This window comes from Trachypithecus francoisi, unplaced genomic scaffold (assembly GCF_009764315.1).
Source record: "Trachypithecus francoisi isolate TF-2019V2 unplaced genomic scaffold, Tfra_2.0 Lachesis_group5, whole genome shotgun sequence".
Lineage (NCBI taxonomy): Eukaryota > Metazoa > Chordata > Mammalia > Primates > Cercopithecidae > Trachypithecus > Trachypithecus francoisi.
The window spans coordinates 76,367,039-76,389,579 of record NW_022681470.1 but is presented as its reverse complement, the minus strand read 5'-3'; the positions used below and the strand labels follow the sequence as shown (position 1 = coordinate 76,389,579).

The 22,541-nt window shown below is 33.7% G+C and overlaps 1 protein-coding gene and 1 pseudogene across 2 annotated transcripts in view; one reads left to right on the top strand and one right to left on the bottom strand.

Annotated features, from left to right (window-relative positions):
* Positions 1–441: 441 nt before the first annotated feature.
* Positions 442–22,541, bottom strand: part of LYPLAL1 (lysophospholipase like 1) — a 38,774-nt gene continuing 16,674 nt past the window's right edge. For both annotated transcript variants that reach the window (XM_033195484.1, XM_033195485.1), the window contains exons 3-5: positions 19,264–19,433; positions 2,597–2,712; positions 442–1,772 (exon numbers count right to left, since the gene is read on the bottom strand). In XM_033195484.1, the coding sequence (XP_033051375.1) occupies positions 1,536–1,772; positions 2,597–2,712; positions 19,264–19,433 (523 nt within the window). In that variant the 3' untranslated portion in view covers positions 442–1,535. The remainder of the gene's footprint in view (positions 1,773–2,596; positions 2,713–19,263; positions 19,434–22,541) is intronic.
* LOC117076015 lies at positions 8,780–12,686 on the top strand (annotated as a pseudogene).

Sequence of the window (22,541 nt, the reverse complement as noted above, 5' to 3'; positions counted from 1 at the left end):
AAGGATGGATACATAAATCAATGGAATGGAAGACAGAACCCAGAAAGATTCACAAAGGCAAGATCTAGCTGAATTTTGACAAAGGTGCAAAAATACTTCCATGGAGGATAGTTGTTTCACCAAACAGTGCTGAGACACTGTTAATCAGTATATAAAAATTAACATATTCATTTAGAAAATGTAAATTACGCCACAATATATTACTACCATATACTTACTGAATGGATAAAATTAAAGGAGTCATAATGAGTGTTGGCAAGGATCTGAGGCAATAATACTCTCATACACTGCTGCTAGAATGTAAAATGGCACAACTCTTCTCTCAAAGAGTTGGCTATTTCTTGGAAGGTTATAGGTATGCCTGAAATATAACCCAGCCATTCTACTCCTACTTATTTACCAAAGAAAAATAACATAGGTCGATGCAGAGACTTTTACACAAATATTCATAGCAGCTTTATTTATAACAGCCTCACACTGGAAGCAATTTTAAGTATCTGTCAGTGGTGAATGTGCAAACAAATAGTGATACATCCACACAATGGAATATTACTGGGCAATAAAATAGATGAACTATTGATGTACACAACATGGAAAAATTGCAGGATAATTTTGTTGAATGAAAACAGGCAGGTATTGTATGATTCTATTTATAAAATAGGGATAATGTATATTTTATTAAACGAACAGTTATGAGGTTCAAATAAGATTATGTATGCAAATGTTATTATTTATAGTATTTTCATTGAAGTAATACAATTTCATTTTTCAGTCATCTAAAAATGTATTCCTGGAACCAGATCATGACTCTCCTTATGGTTAATTTTTACTGAGTGTTTATTATGTACTTGCTATTTATTTAAATCTCAACAAAAATCCAATGGGGTAAGTACTATTAGTATCATTTTACAGATGAAATTGAGACCTAAAGCAGAGCAGCAATTTGGATTAACAGAGAGCTCCACTGAGAATTAGGAGACCTGAATTTCTTGTCTTGACCCGAAGGCTGTGGGAAAATCTTTAACCCCTCTATTGCTATTATTGAATACCAGTAACAAGTTCTCAGCTTACTTCACAAAGCTCTTGTGATGATCAAATAAGACAATGTGAAATCGCTTTATAAACATAGAGTATTAATGTTATTCTGTGGAAAATTACATAAACACAAATATCTTTGGAAAGATAATTTAAATAAAGTTGGAGAAAAGATAAAATAACACTATGCTAAGCCCTTTCATTTTTTTATTGTCCTTATTTATATTAGTTTAGAATACTTTATTTCAAAAATTTAAAGGTTTAAATACTTAAAAGGTTTCCAAATATTTACAGAATTGTGTCTGAAAAATTATGCACAGATGTTTGTCTATTGTTTTTCATTAGTAAGATTAGCTACTCTCTACCGTGATAAGCATTTTAATAATAAAAAGTCAGGAAATTGTTATTTCTTAATATTTTAATTATCATTATAATTTGGCAGTAAAAATCACTTTTCACAAAGACATTACATGTATATTAACAAAACACTCTTGATTCATTCATTGTTGTTTTTCCATTTCTCTTGGCAGTTTTGTAAGAATCCATAACTTCAATTTGTCTAACTCAGGTTTGCTTAGCTCATGGTAAACATCTGGAAAACTATGAAACTTCGTGGTCACTCCTAGAGATTTTAACATTGAGTTTGTCTCTTCTGCCCAAGAATGAAGAACTAATTCATCTGCAGTACCATGACACTGAAATAATTCAGGAAGTACACCATTACTCTTCTGAAGAGCCTAGAGAAGAAGATATAAAGACAGAAAAGTTTAAGAAATTCCATTTAAGATCATTCTTAGAAATCAGAGAGAGCAGGAAAATTCCACTTTTACCAAGGCTTCAATAACTAATGGGAAAAAAAAGACAGAGGGAGTGCTATCTGAGGTATACATTGGTGGGCCAGGCCTGGGGACTTAGCTGGTTCCTGACACCATTCAATTTGTAACTGTGTGTCACTTACATTTATTCTATAGAGGACATCTTAAAAATGGCCAAAGCATTTCCTGAAGAAACTAAGTGACTTGGGCAGACAGACCTCTTCACAGTGTGAAAGGAGGGAGGAGTACAGAGCTAAGGTACAATTAAGGGGATAATTACATTTTAGTTCTCTATTCTGTATCTGCTTTATCGTTTCCACTTCTGGTACTGAAGCTGTAATATTATAATGGAAGCTGCATCAAATTCATAGATGAGGATATTGCTGCATAATAAGTATGAGCTATGTAATTGATTTTTGTTTTGATTATGTTCATGATGCAATAAGCAAACCCAGCTATAACCATCATGCAGTTTTAATATGTATAAAATTTACATATATGCTCCTCCACAACCACAGCCATAATTATCCTTTCCTCCTTGACACTTTGCTTAACAATATTTCTTGTACAGAGGATTTCCAAAACATTAATGATCAGCTGGAATTTAATCACTATGACTCATCTGTAGACGAATTCCAGGAATGCTCAATTCATATAAACTGTATGTGTTTTACAGTTTTATTACTGATTTTGATTTAGTTTCAACATGTATATATTTCTTTTTTTTAAAAAAATCTGGAACTTACCTGGTAAACAGCAGATGCTTTATTCAGAAAACTAGAAAGAGCAAATACTCCTGCAACATCTTGATGATTTCTATATGCTAAATGCATTGCCATGCATCCTCCCATAGAGAATCCTCCTAAAAGCAAAAACACACTTACAGAAAAAGGAGAATACATAAAATAATAATTTAGGATACGATATATAACAATTTTCCATATTTTTGAAATATTTGGAGACCTTGAAAGAGAATGCTAAAAACAAATTTTGCCTACTGTAAGTTTCATAGACAAAAGCCTGAGATGCGTAAATAACCCTGTTCCCTCTATGTCACCACCAGTAAAGAGAGCTGTGCTCTACAAGGAGCTAGGATTACACAAATATATCATGTTTACCAAGTAAAATATCTATCGTAATTCAAAATGAGTCATATTACAAGCATTACTTAAATTCTCAATATCTACTTATATTTTGTTCATACCTACAGAAACCCTCACACTGCAACTATAATTATTAATTTGCAACTTTCTGTCTTACTTGCTAAGCTGTGAGCTCCATGAGGAGTTATGTTTCTGGTGTCTGCTATATAACAGATGCTTAGAGAATTCTGAATTAAGAAGAATGATTAAAAAAATTTGAGGAGCTAGTTAACACATTTTTGGATTACAATATTATTTTGGAAACTAACTTATGGTGGTATAATAAAAATGAAACATGTATGCCTATATGTAGTTTTTAAAACCAAAGTTTGAAAAAAAAATTAGTCAAACTGTTATTGTCTCTTTAATGTACCAACTCTATGCCAGTCACTGGACATACGCAGATTAAAACACACAGACCTTCCTGTTCAGGGGAACTTTGATGAGGAAACACATCCAACACAGAATATGGAGATAGGTGTATGAGGTGACGGCAGCAGAGAGAATGGTGATTCCAGGCCTGACAAGTCAGTGACTCAGTGTAACATTCCTAAGCTTGAGAGAAAGCTAAATGACATCTCATCATGTTCCATGAGAAAATATAGAATGTTAATCATGTAGCCACACACTCATAGAAACACAAAAATATACTTTGATGTAGAACTCAAATCTCCTAATTTCGAGTCTGCTGCTTTATTTCACTTAACAAACTGTAAAGCTGAGCTCTTAAGAGACCATAAATTTGAATTTACTATAATAATCTTTTATTCATGGAGGGAATTGAGGCCCAAGATTAGGTACACATTATTTTAGATATAAAGCTATTAGTAGTAATTTCGGAATTCAGATCTTTTGCAACAGAGTTTAATATACTTTCTACCATCCCTTGATATTTGTTATAATAGGACTACTTTATCTGGAATAGGCAGGTAATATTATTTTGGACTCAGAACACAAATACCCGAAAGAGGATTACCAGTCTGGAAAAGTTTAATTTTTTAAAAAAGGCACACTAAGTAAATAATGAATAAAAGTTATTTGCGATTTTCAACATACCAGCAAGAAATAATAAGGTCTCATCGTAGCAGTAGCTCACCATGGACAAGAGCCACCTGAAAGGCTCTTTCAAAATACCCCCAATAACTCCAGATGCAGATACATCTAATTAGAAGTTCATAAATGAGCTTGGTGGGGGAGAAAAAAGCATAAGCATCTTAACACTGTATGTAAAATTTGCAAATGTACATTAGATTCTCCAAAAGGTTAAAAGCTACTGGGCTACATTATCCATGAATTTGTGCATTAAATCTTTGACATGTCCCATTTAGATATGAACAGCTTATGCAAATATACAAAATTAGTATTTCTGGTAAACATTTATTCTAAGTACACAGAAAGAATTCTCAATTCTTTATTGGTTTTTGCCACAATTCTAGCTATAGATTTCTCTCTGCTTATGAAGTTTTCTCTGTAATAACATCATGAGGGTTGTAAAGCCAAGACATTTTGAAATAAAATTCTTATTGATTTAATTTATTGAGTATAAATTATTTAGATTTTGAAACCCATAAGAGTAAGAAACAGCTTTTCTTCAATAATCTAATTTTCATTAAGCGCTTATGATTAGTCGAACAAAGTGTCTCTGTGGTGCACACATACTAATGAGTCAGTTTCAACTTTACATGCCCAGTGGTGAGTATAGTGCTTTGCACATAGCAGTAACTCAATAAAAATTTAACTGAATTTTTAGAAACCATGTCTTAAGCTTATCAAAGAGACAACATTAAGGAAACTTTAGTTCTAGTCCTGCCTGTGATACTCCCTAGCTGAATGTCTTTGTGTAAATTATTTAAAATGCTGGATTTCATTTATAATAAAACAAGACAGATGGACTAATCTTTAGAGTTTCCATCAACCTTTTAAATACAAATACTTAATCAGTTATAAAAACTAAAATTGTGAGAGCTTTAAAAATGTAGTTACTGTAAATACAGATATCCATATTCAGCTTAAGAATTCCTATCTGTCAGAAACACAATTCTAGCTTTCCTAAAAGTTCACAGAATAAATTTTAGCAAACACTCACTTCCTTCATCTCTTCCAATCTCCCCTTCTGTTCTTTACAGCCCATTTACTTACAAAGGAATTTCGGGTTGCTTAAAATCAAATACACTGTTAACAATAAAACTACATCTCTAAAATAGAAGAGAATGTGAGAGAGGAAGAGATGGGATTTGAGCACAAAGAGTGAGACACAGAGAACAAAAAAAGAGACTTATAGACCATGATGTTAGGGTGAGGGCAGTAATTACCTGTGCAACTGGGCATTTAACAGTTTCTCTGTAGCAAGGCAATATTCTTTAACAGAAGGAATCATAACAAGTCACACTAGAAATTTTTCTTAGCATTGAATTCCTCAATGGAATTTATTAAATGGATCTTTATTAAACATAAAAATTCAAAATCAGACATTCTACATACAGCCGCTTCTGTTGCTGATTCTTTTCATAAAATTCTGGGACATAAAGACTTAACTTTCACTAGAATTTAAAGATTATGGGAGCCGGGATTTTTGTGTTTTATTCACTAATGTATCCCTTTATGCTTACAACAGTGTCTGGCACACAGAAAGTGTTTATACTTATTAAACAAAAGAACTTAATGTAACTGTAAGTCAATAACAATATCTCTGCAAGGAGACAAATTTATCATCAGAAAATGTTAAGTTTTTGGTAATTTAATTTGATATAAAAGTAAAGCTTAAAAAATCCTAGGAAATCTAGGAACGAATAATTAGTGTGCTCCAGGCCCATCATTCCTAATCTGACCTCTTAAAAATAAAAATTTTAGACCCAATCCCAGACCCACTAACAAAATCTCACTGCATATGTCTAATTTTTAAAATCTCTTATGCCATAAATCAGATGTCTGATAATCACAGCTGTGTGGCAAATAATTCAAAATTAAATATAATGGGTAAAAACAAAAAGTTAAAATATGGTCACGACTTACAGAAAAATCTACACGCGATAGATACCAAGGCTGCAGGAGCAAATTTATTATTTTTTCTGGGAAATTCAGGAGCTTGAATTATGTGTCTGCCAAATATAAGTAATTAATATTTGAAATATGCTAGTGTGACCAAGGAACCAAATTCTACATTTTATCTAATTTTTACTAAATAGCCACATGTAGCTAGTGGCTACCATAGTTCTAGATCATCTAAGCTGTACGAATGATTGAAAAAAGCTTCAAAATTTACAAATAAAGCAAAAATAAAATTAGTATTTCATAGATAATTTTGAAGCTAGGATAAAGATCATTAAAAGATAAAATGTAAATAAAAGATTAGTAGGCAAAAACTTACATTAAAAAGATTTTAAAAGCATACCTATCAAGAAAATTTTACATATGAAGTGACAAACACTTCATTTTTGTTGACCAGGGAATGTAATCACTTTATATAGTTTCAGAGCCCTTTGATGGTAACAACTTAAAAAAAAAAAAAAAAAAAGAGAAAACATTTACCCACACATAAAATGTCATTATGAATACACATAAATGCATCCTGATTTAACTTCATGTTCAATTCTCATAAGTTACAATGAAGAAAAATATACTCATTGAAATATTACTATTTTAAAATTTAATCTAAGTCCTTTTCCCATTTATGATTTTGTGAGGTAATCTGTAACTCCTCACTAGCCGTCTTTGACAATACAATGACCTTTAGCATACAACACTACTGTGAAAAGGGACTTTGTGTATTTTTTCCTAATAGAAGAAAATTTAACACAAAGAACTAGTTATTTGAATTCAATTTTCCACCTAAGAGTCTAAAAAATGATATAAAATCTACTGTTCAATAAGTAAATACCAAAATAGTAAATCCATTGTAGGTAATGGTTATAACGGGTATTTACGGTTGCTGGCAAAGTATTTAAAATGTCAAGAGTTAACATTTCAACATACACTTAAGATTAACAAGCTGAATAAAACATGTTAAAAAATAATAAACCTGGCTTTATGAACTCTTTATATAAAATAAAACAGAAACAATCTATAAAAAGACTATGTTGGGAACATTAAGATAATCAATCTGAAAGTAAAATCCTTAAAAAAATCCACTTACAATTAAAGTGTGCTATCAACTAAAAAGAGCTTTAAACATGCAATAAAGTCCATTACCATTCTAAATTTCAATAGTTCTTCCATTTAATTGGTGTACTATTATAACTATTATTCAGATTTGGGAATACAGAAATTATGACTAATATATTTATTTGTATATCTCCTCTCATACAAAACTTGTGGGATAAACAAAATATTTTCCTCTATGGAAAACTGTTAGAACAACAATCCAGAGCCTTTAAAGTCCTACTAGTTGTTGAAGAAATATAAAATGTTTAATTAAAACACATATATGCTCAAAGAAAGTAGAAGAATGCTATCATTCTGAAGTTTTAGCTCCCAGCTGGGCTACAGAGAAAATGTGTACAAATTCAGAAAAAGGCAGGCTGGAAATTTTGATGCTAGACCTCATCTTGGGAATTCTAACTATTCCTTCATTTATTTTTATATTTAATCTTACTGCAAAATTAATGTACACCCATTGTACAAAATGTTTCTTGTAAAAAATAATTTTAACATGTTCTCTTAAATTTCATTTTAACAGTTTAACTCTACATGTTCAATTTTATCTTATTTTTCTCATGTAATACTAATTTGAAATTCTACAGAATTACAAAATGTTATAATTTTTAATTGAACACATACTTAATGAGTGCCTTTTATGTGTGTATACATATAGTACTTAATGGTTACATAATACTCAATTCTATTAATGAGCCATCATTCCCTTAACCATTCCCATCATGATGGATATTTAGATCATCCACGTAAACTACTCAAGTGTAGTTCCAGAAGCACTTGATTCTCTCTGCTTCAAAATTCTGATAATATGCTCATATTATCAAATTTCTGATAAATCTGTTCATATCATTTGTCAGGTTCTATACTTCCTAGATCTAAGTTAAGCCTAAATTATATCAGTATTTTCTCTTAACAACAAATTATCACCACCTAGTGGCCAATAAAGGAAGGTATTATGGGGACCTGGGTTCTAGTCCCAACTCTACATTAGCCAGGAATCACTTTGAATTTTAGTTTCTTCACCTCTGAAATGAAAATAATTATATCCTATTTTACCTACTGCAAAGCCCAAGAGATCTAATGTATATAAAAACAACTTCAGAACTTAAAACATTACCTAAATATAAAACACTGACATATAATGGCAATTTTAAAACTATCCAGTGCAATATAGATGCCAATTAATTTAAGGTTATCTCTACCATATGTACTTTCTAAGGATAATAGTACACAAGGGAAAAATGCTATACCTTTCTCCAGTTTCCTGTCTTATACAGAAAAAACTAGAAGGAAATGAAGAGTTCAAGACAGGCTTTAATAGTGATGGAGAATGTACTGACAATAAAATGCTTATATTCTGCACACTGGACACTTCCAATATGTTAATAAAGCCAGAAGAAGGCAGGATAATCTATTATTAATTATTTTCTCAGAATACAGAATTTGAATCCTGGTTCTGTCAATGACTATATTGCCAACTTTCGAAAAGTAATTTAAAAGTCAATATTTTATTGCCTGTTTTCCCTATGTTTGATCTTAATGTCTGGTAGAATCATATGAAGCATAAATACAAGAAAATAAATTTTTAAAAAATCAACATTTTTCTTATATTCCTAATGTACAGAGTGAGGATTCATGAATGTCTCCAAGGAACCCCCTTTAATTGAACATCCTCTGTAATGAACCTTTTGCTGAGTTCTTCCTATCTAAACAAAGTTTATCATTTTTTTCTATTAAGAAAGCAGTGCATATCCATTGCAGAAAACTTAGAAAACAAAAAATTTTTATAGCTAAACCCCACAGATGATTAAAATTTTAAATGCAGTTTTACTCATTAAAATAGTGTGTCGGTTTAGCATTTCATCATTCTACTAGATCTATTGAATTTGCTTTCTTGTTGTTTTTCTGACCTTCACACTGACTAGTCGGCCCTCCAGAGTTGTCAGCATAATCTTTCTAAAATGCCCATTTGATCACATCATTCACTCCATGTATATAATTTAATGATACTAGGATTTGGGATGTACACCAAACCATTTTCTGGAAGGATTTAACGTGTTCTTTGCTTTCTTTCCTGAACATGTCTCTCTGTTTACCAGTCACATTCTCAATTATTCTTTAAGACTCAGTTGCCACTTCAACAAAGCAGTTCCCAACTCCCAGAAAGATTTACTTTTCTCCTTGCTGCTTACACTATACCTTCTACATTGTTCTTCAATAATACCTGTATGGTATTAGAATACTTTCAGATCCATATCTGTCTTACTAGACTGTAAATTTCTGTTTCTTTTATACTCCAACACTTAAAATGTTACTGACAATTTGAAAATAAAATGTGAGAAGTATCATTTTTGACCTGTCCAAGCTAGACACACTACCTAGAAAAGGTGAAAAAAAAATTGTTTCTAAAACTGAGTTCAACATAACAAAATACCACTAATCAAATAAAACCACAAAGAAAGAACGGGCTGCTATCGACATCAGATATGGAGAGTAATTTTGTTTATAAAGTTACACAAATACAACTACACTCTCAGAGATTGGGTCCCATTAGGACATACTGTCTTATATTAAATCAGAAATCTGAACAGATTATTAAACAAAATGAATAAGGGTAACAACTTTTGAACCTATTACCTTCATATTTCTTTTCCAATCTGACATTTTGCTAGTTTTTCCCATTATAATTATTTTTTAAAAGAAACCTAGCCTGGGCCAGGCATGGTGGCTCACAGGTGTAATACCAACACTCTGGGAGACTGAAGCAGAAGATCACTTGAGATCAGGAGTTTGAAACCAGCCTGGGCAACATGGAGAAACCCCATCTCTACATAAAACAAACAAATAAAAAAAACAGCCAGATATGGTGGCATGTGCCTATCGTCCTAGCAGCTCGAGAAGCTGATGCAGGAAGATTGCTGAGTCCAGGAGTTTAGGTTGCAGTGAGCTATGATCACACCACTGCACTTCAGCCTGGGCAACACAGCAAGACCCTGTTTCAAAAAAAAAATTACCTAACTTTATTCCTATGGGTTGTGTGTGCTTAATAAAAATTGTTTGGAATCTCAAATGCATTTTTTCTTTTATTTCCCATGGAATCCCTCCTTCATTAAAATGTTTTGAATAGCACTTAAATCTGATTTAACAACTTAAATGTATCCTAATAGACACTGTACAAAAGTATAAATGCTAGTAGAAAAACACCAAACAGTAACTCTTGTTTAAATAATCTAGGAGCAATGAAAAAGAAAGAGGGAAACACAGCTCATATACCACTGAGGAAAAAGCAAGCAGCTGGTAGGGAAGAAACAACTGAGCTATCTGTAAGTCTCCAAGTAGTACCACTGGAGGAAGTACCACCATTTATTTGGCTGATCTAAGCCATCTTAATCATCATGAAGCTCTGTATCCATTTCAGAAGCTAGAAGAGTTTCATCGACAGGATATATGTTGTTCCATTGTCATGGGAGGCTGTATGGTTGGCACCATGTTATGCTGTTCAATAGATGGAAGGATGCAAAGTAACTGCTCACTAGGTGGTGTGGGGATAATGTGCTCACTGAGTGAACAAAGGAAGCAGCTAGCTGTCCAGGTGTCTAATATCCTTGGGATGAAAGTGTGTACAACATATCTTCCAAAAAGAAATTTTATTCTCATAAATTCAAAAAAGGCTTAACAAAATACTGACCAGACAACTGTTGCTTTAGAATTATAAGTAAGACTGTATTTTAACGAGGTTCCCTTGGTACTTCAGAAAATAGTCTCTCATTATATGCTAGAAACAAAAATAAACTCCAGATGAGTCAAATAATTCAGTGTAGAAAAAAAAAAGCAACACTAGAAAAACCAGTAGAAAATTTATTTTATATTCACTCACATTCTAATGAGAAAACTTAAACTCAGAAATTATTTCAAAGAAATTATAAAAAGTCTTTTTTTTAAAAGTCTTTTATGTCAAACTATAATGGAATTGAAAACAACAAATTAAGCACAAATTAAAATTAGTTACCACTTCCTGTGTACTTGAGAAAAATTTTTTCTTTTTTTTTTTTTTCAGACGGAGTCTTGCTCTGTCCCCCAGGCTGGAGTGCAGTGGCGCAATCTTGGCTTACTGCAACCTCCACCTCCTGGGTTCACGCAATTCTCCTGCCTCCTGCCTAGGCTTATAGGCTCTTGCCACTACGTCCAGCTAATTTTTTGTATTCTTTAGTAGAGACGAGGTTTTACTAGGATGTTAGCCAGGATGGTTTCGATCTCCTGACCTCATAATCTGCCTGCCTCGGCCTCCTAAAGTGCTGGGATTACAGGTGTGAGCAACCGCGCCCGGCCTGAGAAAAAATTTTTCAAGACGATATTATTCAATGTAATAAGGTTCTAATTCTACTAAAGGCAGTGGAAGTATCAACTGGTACAATTTTTTTGTGAAAGGAATTTGATAATACGTATTAAGAATCTTAAAAATGTTCAGCTAAATGTAAAAATCGTTGGCTTTAAAGTGAAATAAACTTAGATTCAAAATTCATATTGGCTCCCAGACCTTAAGAAAATCCAGAGATTCAAGGTTAGTGGACTGCCTCTTTGTGCCAGGAGGCAACTCCAGGGAGACAGTCTTCAGGACCTTCTAGACCTTGCCATATACATGTCTTCATCTGGCTGTTCCTCTATTCTTTATAATATCTTCCATAATCAAGTGATAAACTATACTCAAGAGGAAATAATCCAGGCAAGGAAGAGCAAGCAGATCAAGATGTGTAGCTTTTTCGGCTGCCAAGTTGTGGTTTTTGACAGATCATGGCATCAGGAACACTACCCCCAAAAAAGATCTTGTGATCACTGAAGGCCAAATGCTGCGAGAAGACTTTAGGGCTGTGGTGATGCATGAGGTGGTGTCAACAATCCAGCACGGAAACTAGGTCTACGGATCAACTGCTTACCCCACGTGGTGGCAGTGAGAGTACCAACCCCTTGGGTGATATCAATGTCTCACACCATCTAGAGAAGGTGGAATGCCAGTTGATGAACTGATCTCAAGCCATCCTGAAATGTGCTAATAAGTCGTGGGCATTTCAAGAGTTGGCTGGCCATGGTGTTCCTCTGTCAGACACTTTTTCTTATGATGGCTATAAAAATTTTCCTAAAATGATTGATGAAGCAGAAGTACTGGAGTTACCAATGGTAGTGAAGAATACATGAGGTTACAGAGGTAAAGCTGTTTTCTTGGCTCGAGATAAGCACCATTTATTTGGCTGATCTAAGCCATCTTAATCATCATGAAGCTCTGTATCCATTTCAGAAGCTAGAAGAGTTTCATCGACAGGATATATGTTGTTCCATTGTCATGGGAGGCTGTATGGTTGGCACCATGTTATGCTGTTCAATAGATGGAAGGATGCAAAGTAACTGCTCACTAGGTGGTGTGGGGATAATGTGCTCACTGAGTGAACAAAGGAAGCAGCTAGCTGTCCAGGTGTCTAATATCCTTGGGATGAAAGTGTGTGGCATTGACCTTGTGACGAAAGATGATGGCTCCTTCTCTGTCTGAGGCCAGTGAAATTTGCTATTTTCCTTCAGATGGACCTTATATTTGAGACCAGCCTGGGCAACATGGTGAAACCCCATCTCCACGAAAATACAAAAAATTAGCCGGGCATGGTGGCGGGCGCCTGTAGTCCCAGCTATTCATGAGGCCAAGGCAGGAGAATGGCGTGAACCTGGGAGATGGAACTTGCAGTGAGCGGAGATCACACCACTGCACTCCAGCCTGGGAGACAGAGTGAGACTCCATCTCAAAAAAAAATTAGCCGGGCGTAGTGGTGTGCGCCTGTAGTTCCAGCTACTCGGGAGGCTGTGACAGAAGAATTGCTTGAACCCAGGAGGCGGAGGTTGCAGTGAGCAGAGATCTTGCCATCGCACTCCACCTTGGGCAGGCAACAGAGCAAGACTCCGTCTCCAAAAAAGAAAAAGATCAGTATTAACCAGCTTTAAGAGAGGTTTGATTATACTTACTTGCACAATTTTTCCCCATTTTAAAAAGAAGTGTTATAAAATTTTTTTCCATAGACTAAAATATTAAAATTGAGTGAAAGTTTGATTATTCATGAACAGAATAATACTTCTTGTCTGTATAGTATCTCATTTCACCTCATAAAAAAGACACGAAAGAGGAGTTTCTAACTTAGGATACCCTAATCATATCTAAAATAATTTATCTTGCACAGGGTAACTGAGGGACTCACACATATATTAGTACCTCCGACTCATTAGCAGAAAGAAATACTAAATACTTTTTTTCACTGAATGACCATACTTTGGAGTACGCATACTACTTGGTATCGAGAAATAAATGGGGAAGAGAACTGCTTAATTAAATCATCATTCATACGTTCATGTACAGACCTTCTGTTGCCACATATATTATGATATATATACTTTGAACAGTTATATATCATGTGTAAGTAGACAAATGCATTTAAAAACACAAACAGAATAACCTCTGTATCTGATGAAAAGCTCAAGTTTGTGTTGGTGGGGTATGGGAACCAGGAAAAATATATGTATGTAGTTTTTTTCAACTTCACCAACTATATCACAGGAAATGTTTGAAATTAGTTCAAATTTTACTTACCATCTTTTGTGCATTCACGTAATATTAAAACATAGCTTTAGCAACCTATTTCTGGGCTGTAAACTCACACATTAGAATGAAAAGGGGAGAAATGGTCAACTTAGATTTTATAAACATGGGTATCTTCTTGAATTCCCTTAAAATCAAGGTAAAGAATAAGAAAAAAACCATTCTGGAAGACCCAAAAGAAACAGCAATAGATATTTAAGTGAATGTTAAATTTATTTTCATAACTGTTTAATAACTTTTATGTAATTTCATTTCCATTGAGAAAAAATATATCAAATGTGTAGTCATGACAAAATATTAATTACTGTAAAGTTTTTATATGTTAAAAATTGCAATTCTAAACTATAAAAACTATTTCTGATAGTTTTTATATCACCCATTAAAACTGGATTATATATAACATACATAATATGTACATATACGCATATATTACAAGTATAAGCTATTCTACTTAAAATTTTTAATAGCTTTTTTTTTTTCTTTTTTGGTGCCTATTATTGACTTGTCATTTCTGCTGGCTTTTCTACAATGAACTTTGAAATATTTCCGTATATACTGTCAATCAGAAAACTACCCTGGAGCATTAGAAAAATTCAACATGAGACTTGATTTAATCAATCACATTGTCACACTTTGAAAAGATATCAAAGGCACTGATTTTCAAAATACATCTTTTTCTCAAGAAGAAAACAATGGAAAAACAAATTCTCTTCATTCAGTGAGCTCCAAGTTTGGGGTTTGGGGGGCTTACAGACATTGCAAAATCAAGTCTTGTGTTATATTTTTCTCCCAGCTGACGTTTTTTGAGGTTTATGAGCGATCTGGCTGGTAAGACATGATTCCCACTAAGAAAATATAGGTGCTCAAACAGGTAACCTCTCCTACTACTGTTTTTATGTGTGTGTTTAACTTCATTTAAGATTTGTTTCTGCTTTGAGAAGTGTCTGTTCATGTACTTTGCTCACTTTTTAATGTTTTTTGTTTGTCTGTTTGTTTTTTCTTGTAAATTTGTTTAAGTTCCTTGTAGATTCTGGATATTAGACCTTTGTCAGATGGATAGATTACAAAAATTTCCTCCCATTCTGTAGGTTGTCTGTTCACTCTGATGATAGTTTCTTTTGCTGTGCAGAAGCTCTTTAGTTTAGTTACATACCATTTGTCAACTTCCGCTTTTGTTGCGATTCCTTTTGACACTTTCGTCATAAAATCTTTGCCCTTGTCTATGTTGTGAATGGTACTGCCTAGATTTACTTCCAGTATTTTCATAATTTTGGGTTTTAGATTTCAATCGTTATTCCATCTTGAGTTCGTTTTTGTATAAGGTGTAAGGAAGCGGTCCAGTTTCTATTTTCCGCATATGGCTAACCAGTTTACCCAGCCCCATTTATTAAACAGGGAATCCTTTCCCCACTGCTTGTTTTTGTCAGGTTTGTTGAAGATCAGATGGTTGTAGATGTGCGGTCTTATTTCTGAGATCTCTATTCTGTTCCATTGGTCTATGTGTCTGTTTTTGTACCAGTACCATGCTGTTTTGGTGACTGTGGCCTTGTAGTATAGTTTGGAGTTGGGTAGCATGATGACTCCACCTTTGTCCTTTTTGCTTAGGACTATCTTGGCTATATGGGCCCTTTTTTGGTTCCAATTTTAAAGCAGTTTTTTTCTAATTCTGTGAAGAATGTCAATGGTAGTTTAATGGGCACAGCATTGAATCTATAAATTACTTTGAGTTGTATGGCCACTTCACAATATTGATTCTTCCTATCCATGAGCGTAGAATGTTTTTTCCCATTTGTTTATGTCCTCTCTTATTTCCTTTGGTTTGTAGTTCTCTTTGAGGAGGTCCTTTGTATTCCTAATTTTATTCTCTTTGTAGCAATTGTGCATGAGAGTTCATTCATGATTTAGCTCTCTGCTTGCCTATTGTTGGTGTATAGGAATGCTTGTGATTTTTGCACATTGATTTAGTATCCTGAGACTTTGCTAAAGTTGCTTATCCACTTAAGAAGCTTTGGGGCTTGAAACGATGGAGTTTTCTAGATATTGGATCATGTCATTGCAAATAGATACAGTTTGACTTCTTCTCTTCCTATTTGAATACGCTTTCTTTTTCTTGCCTGATTGCCCCGGCCAGAACTTCCAATACTATGTTGAATAGAAGTGGTGAGAGACAGCATCCTTATCTTGTGCTGGATTTCAAGGGGAATGCTTCCGGCTTTTGTCCATTCAGTATGATATATAGGCTGTGGGTGTGTCATAAATGACTCTTCAGACATTTCTCAAAAGCAGACACTTATGCAGCCAAAAAACATGAAAAAAAGCTCAACATCACTTAGAGAGATGCAAATCAAAATCACAATGAGATGGCATCTCACACCAGTCAGAGTGGCAATTAATAAAAATTCAAGAATTTTTGTATTTTGAATTTTTAAGATGCTTGTGAGGCTGTGGAGAAACAGGAACACTTTTACACTGCTGGTGAAAATGTAAATTAGTTCAACCATTGTGGAAAACAGTGCGGCAATTCCTCAAAGACCTAGAATCGGAAATACCATTTGACCCAGGAATTTCATTACTGGGTATATACCCAAAGGAATATAAATCATTGTATTATAAAGGTACATGCACACATATGTCCATTGCAGCACTATTCACAATAGTAGACATGGAATCAATCCATATGCCCATCCATGATAGACTGGGTTAAGAAAATGTGGTACATATACTCCATAGAATACTATGTAGACATAAAAAGGAACAGGATCATGTCCTTTGCAGGGACAAAGATGGAGCTGGAAGCCATTATCCTCAGCAAACTAACACAGGAACAGAAAACCAAACACTTAATGTTGGAAGCTATACCATGAGAACACATGGACACAGAGAGGCAAACAACACACACTGGGGACTATCAGGGAGGCGGTGAGAGGGAGAGTGTCAGGATAAACAGCTAATGAATACAGGGCTTACTACCTAGGTGATGGGTTGACAGGTACTGCAAACCACCATGACACGTTTACCTATGTAACAAACCTGCACATCCTGCACATGTATCCTGGAACTTAAAATTAAATTACAATTTTTAAAAGATTTGATATTGTTGTACTAGGATTTTTAAACATGTAATATACTGCAGAAAATCCACAGTATCTCTAGTACTCAAAGATGAACTAGGTAAAGTAATAGATCTGGGAAAGGAAGAAAGAGGATGGGGCAAGAGACAAATGGACAGCAGTTACCATTCAGTGTGATAAACTCTTCAATACATACTCATTAAGAGTACTACTCAGAGTATTTTCTCCTTTTATCTATTTTTTTTTTTTTTTTGCTTACGAAGACTAATTTTATTTTTTAAAGCAATTTCTTATCCTAATCTTTTATTTTCCTATTGCCACCACACCACTTCAGATTTTCATTATATTATACTGGTTTCTCCATGTCAGACTTCTCATCCTTTTACTTACCCCTTCTACCAAATTAGTTTTTCAAAGTATAATTCTAATTAACTATGACTTGAAGACATTATTTAATGATCCTTTACCAATTATTACATGTTATTATACCTACAACATAAAGGATAAAAACTGAACAGAGTATTTACTGAGAGACCAGAATAAACCAAATATTTTATTCATTTCTCAGTAAACAGATATTATATTATTATTTCCACTTTACTGATTAAGTAGCAAAAATTAAGTGTAGGTAATAAGTGGTGAGCCAACTAGGAAGTGGTGGACTGCAGATTTGAACTCATTTTTGTCACCATTATTTCATCACGTTCTAGTCTCTTACTGTGGCTATCTGAGTCAACAGGTACTTTCTAGTTAGACGCAAACTTTGTTATAGCCAACTAATGTCCAGACAGACAAAAATAAAAAGCATTACTTTGTCTACTTCTATTTTAATGTACATTCCCTATACCTAGACTTCTACACTATAATAGTTAAAATTTTAATAATCTGTGCATCTTAAATGCCACTGCATCTTAAATGCCACTGCCATCTTTCTATTAAATCTTTCTCTTATAGCCCTAAATGCATATGACTACTTCTTCCTCTGAATTCCTATGGTACTAATCGACAATTTACTGATTGGGTAATGCTATTCATTATAGATTTCCTGAGTATTTGCTCTGTGCCAGGCATTGTGATAGGTCCTGGGAAATAAAAGAAATACACACTATCATGTGCTTTGAAAAGCTATTAGTTATACCACATTAGAGCACTCATCACAGCCTGGCTGGCATTACAGTTACCATTTTAAGAATCTTATTGGCCATTTCAGGTTGTAAGAAATATGTAAGGCAGATAGATCCTGTTTTATTTACCTGCATGTCCCTGTGAACATCTATAATACTGTGTGGCACATAGTGGGGACTTAAAAAATACTTCATAATCCCCTAGACTAAGTTAGGCATCCCTTCCCTATGCTCTTCCTAGTCCTCCTATACTGCTCCATGTTTCTCTCTATTAGAGTTATACATCAACGTTAAGCATAGAAACATAGAAATACAGAGTTAAACATAACGAGGAAACTAAGGACCAGAAAAGTGGTATTACTGGTGCTAGAGGCCTTGCTGCTTTCAACAAAGTGGAAACTAACACCAACACAGAATAGAATAGATTTTATCCATTATATCATGTTGTCTCTCCTGACTCAACAGATAGTTCAGTACTTCAATAAACACAAAGAAAGTTTATTAGTTTACCCAAATTCTATCTATAAAGAATTTCAATGCGCATTTTAAAGTTATTTAGAACATAATGGAGATATTTAATTTGCTTTTTAATTTCATCATTAAATATAACCCATTATAAGTTAAATAGTTACAGATGGAAATAAAATCCTTTCACCAAAATATGTCGTGTACTATTCATATTCTACAGGCCCCATCTCACTTTTGTGTGTATTAGAAAAACAGAGATTTTAATAATTTATGCATATGCTAAGTACAGAAACAGAAAAAGGTATTAAGCAGAATAAAGAGCTTATATAAAGCTACTTATATTCCCTTAGGAACAGGGCTTGCTAAAGACAAGTCTAACAAAAATTTATAAATACTTTATTCTTGTGAGATTAACTCTGAAGATTATAATTTTCATAAATTTAATAGTATATTCTGACTGTATATGTTAATAATGGCAATAGTTGTTTAAATATATTCACAAGACTTAAGGTAACTGAAGTAAAATGTTTTAAAAATTGAAATGAATAATCTCTTAACTGAAAATTAAACTAGAAGAAAAATTTTAACTGCCAAAAGATTCTCAAAATCTGTTATTATTTAAAAAGAAAATCAATTAAAGTTTCATGTGCTGTTGTTTATAATTCTAATATCTTTGAAATCCTCAATATGTAAAGTTTTTCTGAAACTATGAATGCATTAAATGATATGTAAGTGCTTCTAAATAATGTTCCAAGTAAGATTTGATGTATAGAATTAGACAAAAGTGAACAGCTATAAATTACCAACATTTAAAGGTCTTACCTATTAATATCCTGTTCTTCTTGATGCCACTTTTTACTTCTTCATCAATCAAATCAGTAAGCACTTGACACATGACATCAATTGATTCAAGGTGTTCTGGGCAGTCATTGCTTATTTTAAATCTGTCAAACCATACATTGGAGAGTCCTCCTTTCATAGGAGTATATGATCTGTTTAACAACCGCCCCAAAAAAAGAAAAGAAAGGAAAAGGGAATATGAAAATTGATACTTTAATTCTCAAAATATTAGTGTTTTGAATAAATGATTTCAATTTCCTCTAAGTTTTATAAGTTAAATGCATATTAAAACTACTCCCATGTATACTGTATTAATTATCCTATACTTACATTTAATCCATTAAAATTTACTAATGCCAGTTCACATAATCTTTACCTACTCCCTCCATCTTTTAAGAGGTAGAACAGTTACAGTATCAGTGAATCTTAATCCATTCATTGTATATTCATGCTCTGGGATACTATGTTGGTTAAAAAAAAATACACACATATACGTGTACAGGCACACACACCATCAAGATATTCTAAACTGTAACGGAGTAAAGGGGGTCCTGTATTCAAGTACTACGTTGGTAGATGTAAATGAAAGGGGAACAAGAAAAAATCTTAGAGATTTCTGTGGACAAACACAGAGAGGCACGGGGGATATATAAGATAAACACAGAGAATAAATGTTTTCCAAATATGAAAAACAGAAGAGTTGCACAGAAGATAATGCTTATCCCTTGGCATGCCCTGCTTTCTCCTCACATAATGATGAAAAAACAGAGTGCCAAAGAAAACACCGCCAGTGACAAAAGTGCCTATAGTAATTTGAAAGAACTCTAAACCAATGACAATATTTCCCTTTGATGAACCCGACACAGGATTCTTCCCAAACCAATACCTCCACCACTTTGCCATCTCAAATTTACCTATATACTGTCACCCACCAAAGTTAGTAAAGTAAAAGCATGAAATGTGCAGCTAAATTGAAAAACAAAAATAGAGGGTTAAAAGACAACAGGTGAGACCTGAACGTGCTTTTGTACTTCTTCTCTAGTGAAAAACCCAAGTAGAACCTCAGCATATCCAAGGAGCTAGAAATATTCAATTGTCATTGGCCTTGGGATGCATACAATCTTTAGGACTAGTGGGTGGTACTGGAAGGGAACAGAATTACACCATTTTTCAATATTGATCATATCACCCCAAAATAGACATCCACTTAAGGAGCTTGGGCATCAAAAAGGTTATATTTGGAATGTTTCTCAGAGAAACTGAAAAAAAATCTGGAAACAAGAAAGTTGCGCTGATTAAAATTTAACAAAAATTCATATACAGGGGATCTTTTATTTACTCAAATAGAATCATACAAACATTACTTCGTAACGTTTTCTAAAATTTAAATGGATACGATGAATACCTCTGAAAGTCAGTGCATAAAAACTTAAATGTTTCCCTAAGTTTATGCAGACACATAAAATTTTTAAAATATGAAATTATATATATATACACATTGTGTAGATGTTTTTAATGTAAATCTCATTCATTTTTTACTCATCTCTCCATTCCTCCTCTTCTCTCCAACTCCCTCACAAATCTTGTCCTTTACATTCAGTAAACTGTGTAAATGATCTGAAATATATCCTTCAATGTTATTCTTATACATAAAAACATGATATTTACAGGCTATTTCTTGGAGCACTATTAGCTTTTCAAAAATAAAGTAGTCTATCTGATTCTATTATGTGCATCATTCTTTTTTCCTTCAACAATAGCTCATGGAAATCCTTTCATCAGATACGGTTCTAACTTACCCTTTTAATGGCTATATTATATCCTATGATAAGGATATTCTACAACTTAATCAGCCATTCCTCTAATAATGGGAATTAATTTGGTACCCAGTTTTTAGTCACTAAGAACAATGCTTCATTAAACATATGCATACATGTTTTTATGTACTAGAACTTTTATTCCTATGGAAAACAGTGAAGAAACAGTTGGATTAAAAGATACAATTTTTGTCTTAATAGATGTCTCAAAGTTGCTTCCATAAAAGTTGTAAAAATTCACCTTCCTGCAGGAAAGGTACAAAAATGTCCTTTTGCCCACAGCACTAGTAGCAGTAGGTGCTAACATACATTAAAATGTTACCATTTAAGAGTATCAACTGAAGTTTTAAAACCAACTTTATTGAGGTATAATTTACATATATAAACTATATTGAACTACACACATTTTAGGTGTGCAGTTCAATTACCTTTTACAAGGCAACCATCATCTCCACAGTGATATATAGAACATTCTTTTTCCTTGGAAAATTCCATCATGCCCCTTCACAAGCAACTCCCGTAAACTTCCCAGGCAACTACTGAGTGAGTCTATCAATATTGATTTCTTTTGTCTGTTCTATAACTCCACATAAGTGAAATTGCTGACTGATACCATTTGCTATATTTTTTCCTATTGTGGTTTCAATTTTTTTCTTGTTTAAAAGAGTACCTTGTCTATTATTGACAAATATTTGTTACATTTATTTCAGGCATTTTCTTCCAAGTCTATTTTGAATATTGATATTATTACGTATTTAAGGTTTTTTTAAAAAAACTGGATAAAATACTCCACATTTGATATAATGCCTTTTTTAAAAAAAATTAAATTTATGGGTCTCCAGATTTGCTTAAGAAGCTCCTGCCAATCCATACGTTTTTTTTTTGAGACGGATTCTCGCCCTGTCACACAGGTTGGAATGCAGTGGCGCGATCTCGGCTCACTGCAAGCTCCGCCTCCCGGGTTCGCGCCATTCTCCTGACTCAGCCTCCTGAGTGGCTGGTACTACAGGCGCCCGCCACCATGCCCGGCTAAATTTTTGTAATTTTAGTAGAGACGGGGTTTCACCATGTTAGCCAGGATGGTCTTGATCTCCTGACCTTGTGATCCGCCCGCCTCGGCCTCCCAAAGTGCTGGGATTACAGGCGTGAGCCACCGTGCCTGGCCCCATACTTTTTTTTTTATATGTAAAAGCCCAGATTTTCTTTTAAGATTTTTGTTTTCATTTTTACACCTAAGCCTTGAATTTTGGGGGAATTTCATACATGGAGTAACCTAAGGATTCAAATTCATTTTATTCCATGGGATAGCCAATTGTGCTTGTGCTATTAAAATAGAGAGAGAAAGGGAGGGAAGGAGGAAGACACCCTTCTCAGCAAACAGTGAAATTTTATCTTTGCCACATATTTTATAGTTCTGCATTATCTAGTCTCTCTAAACCTGAT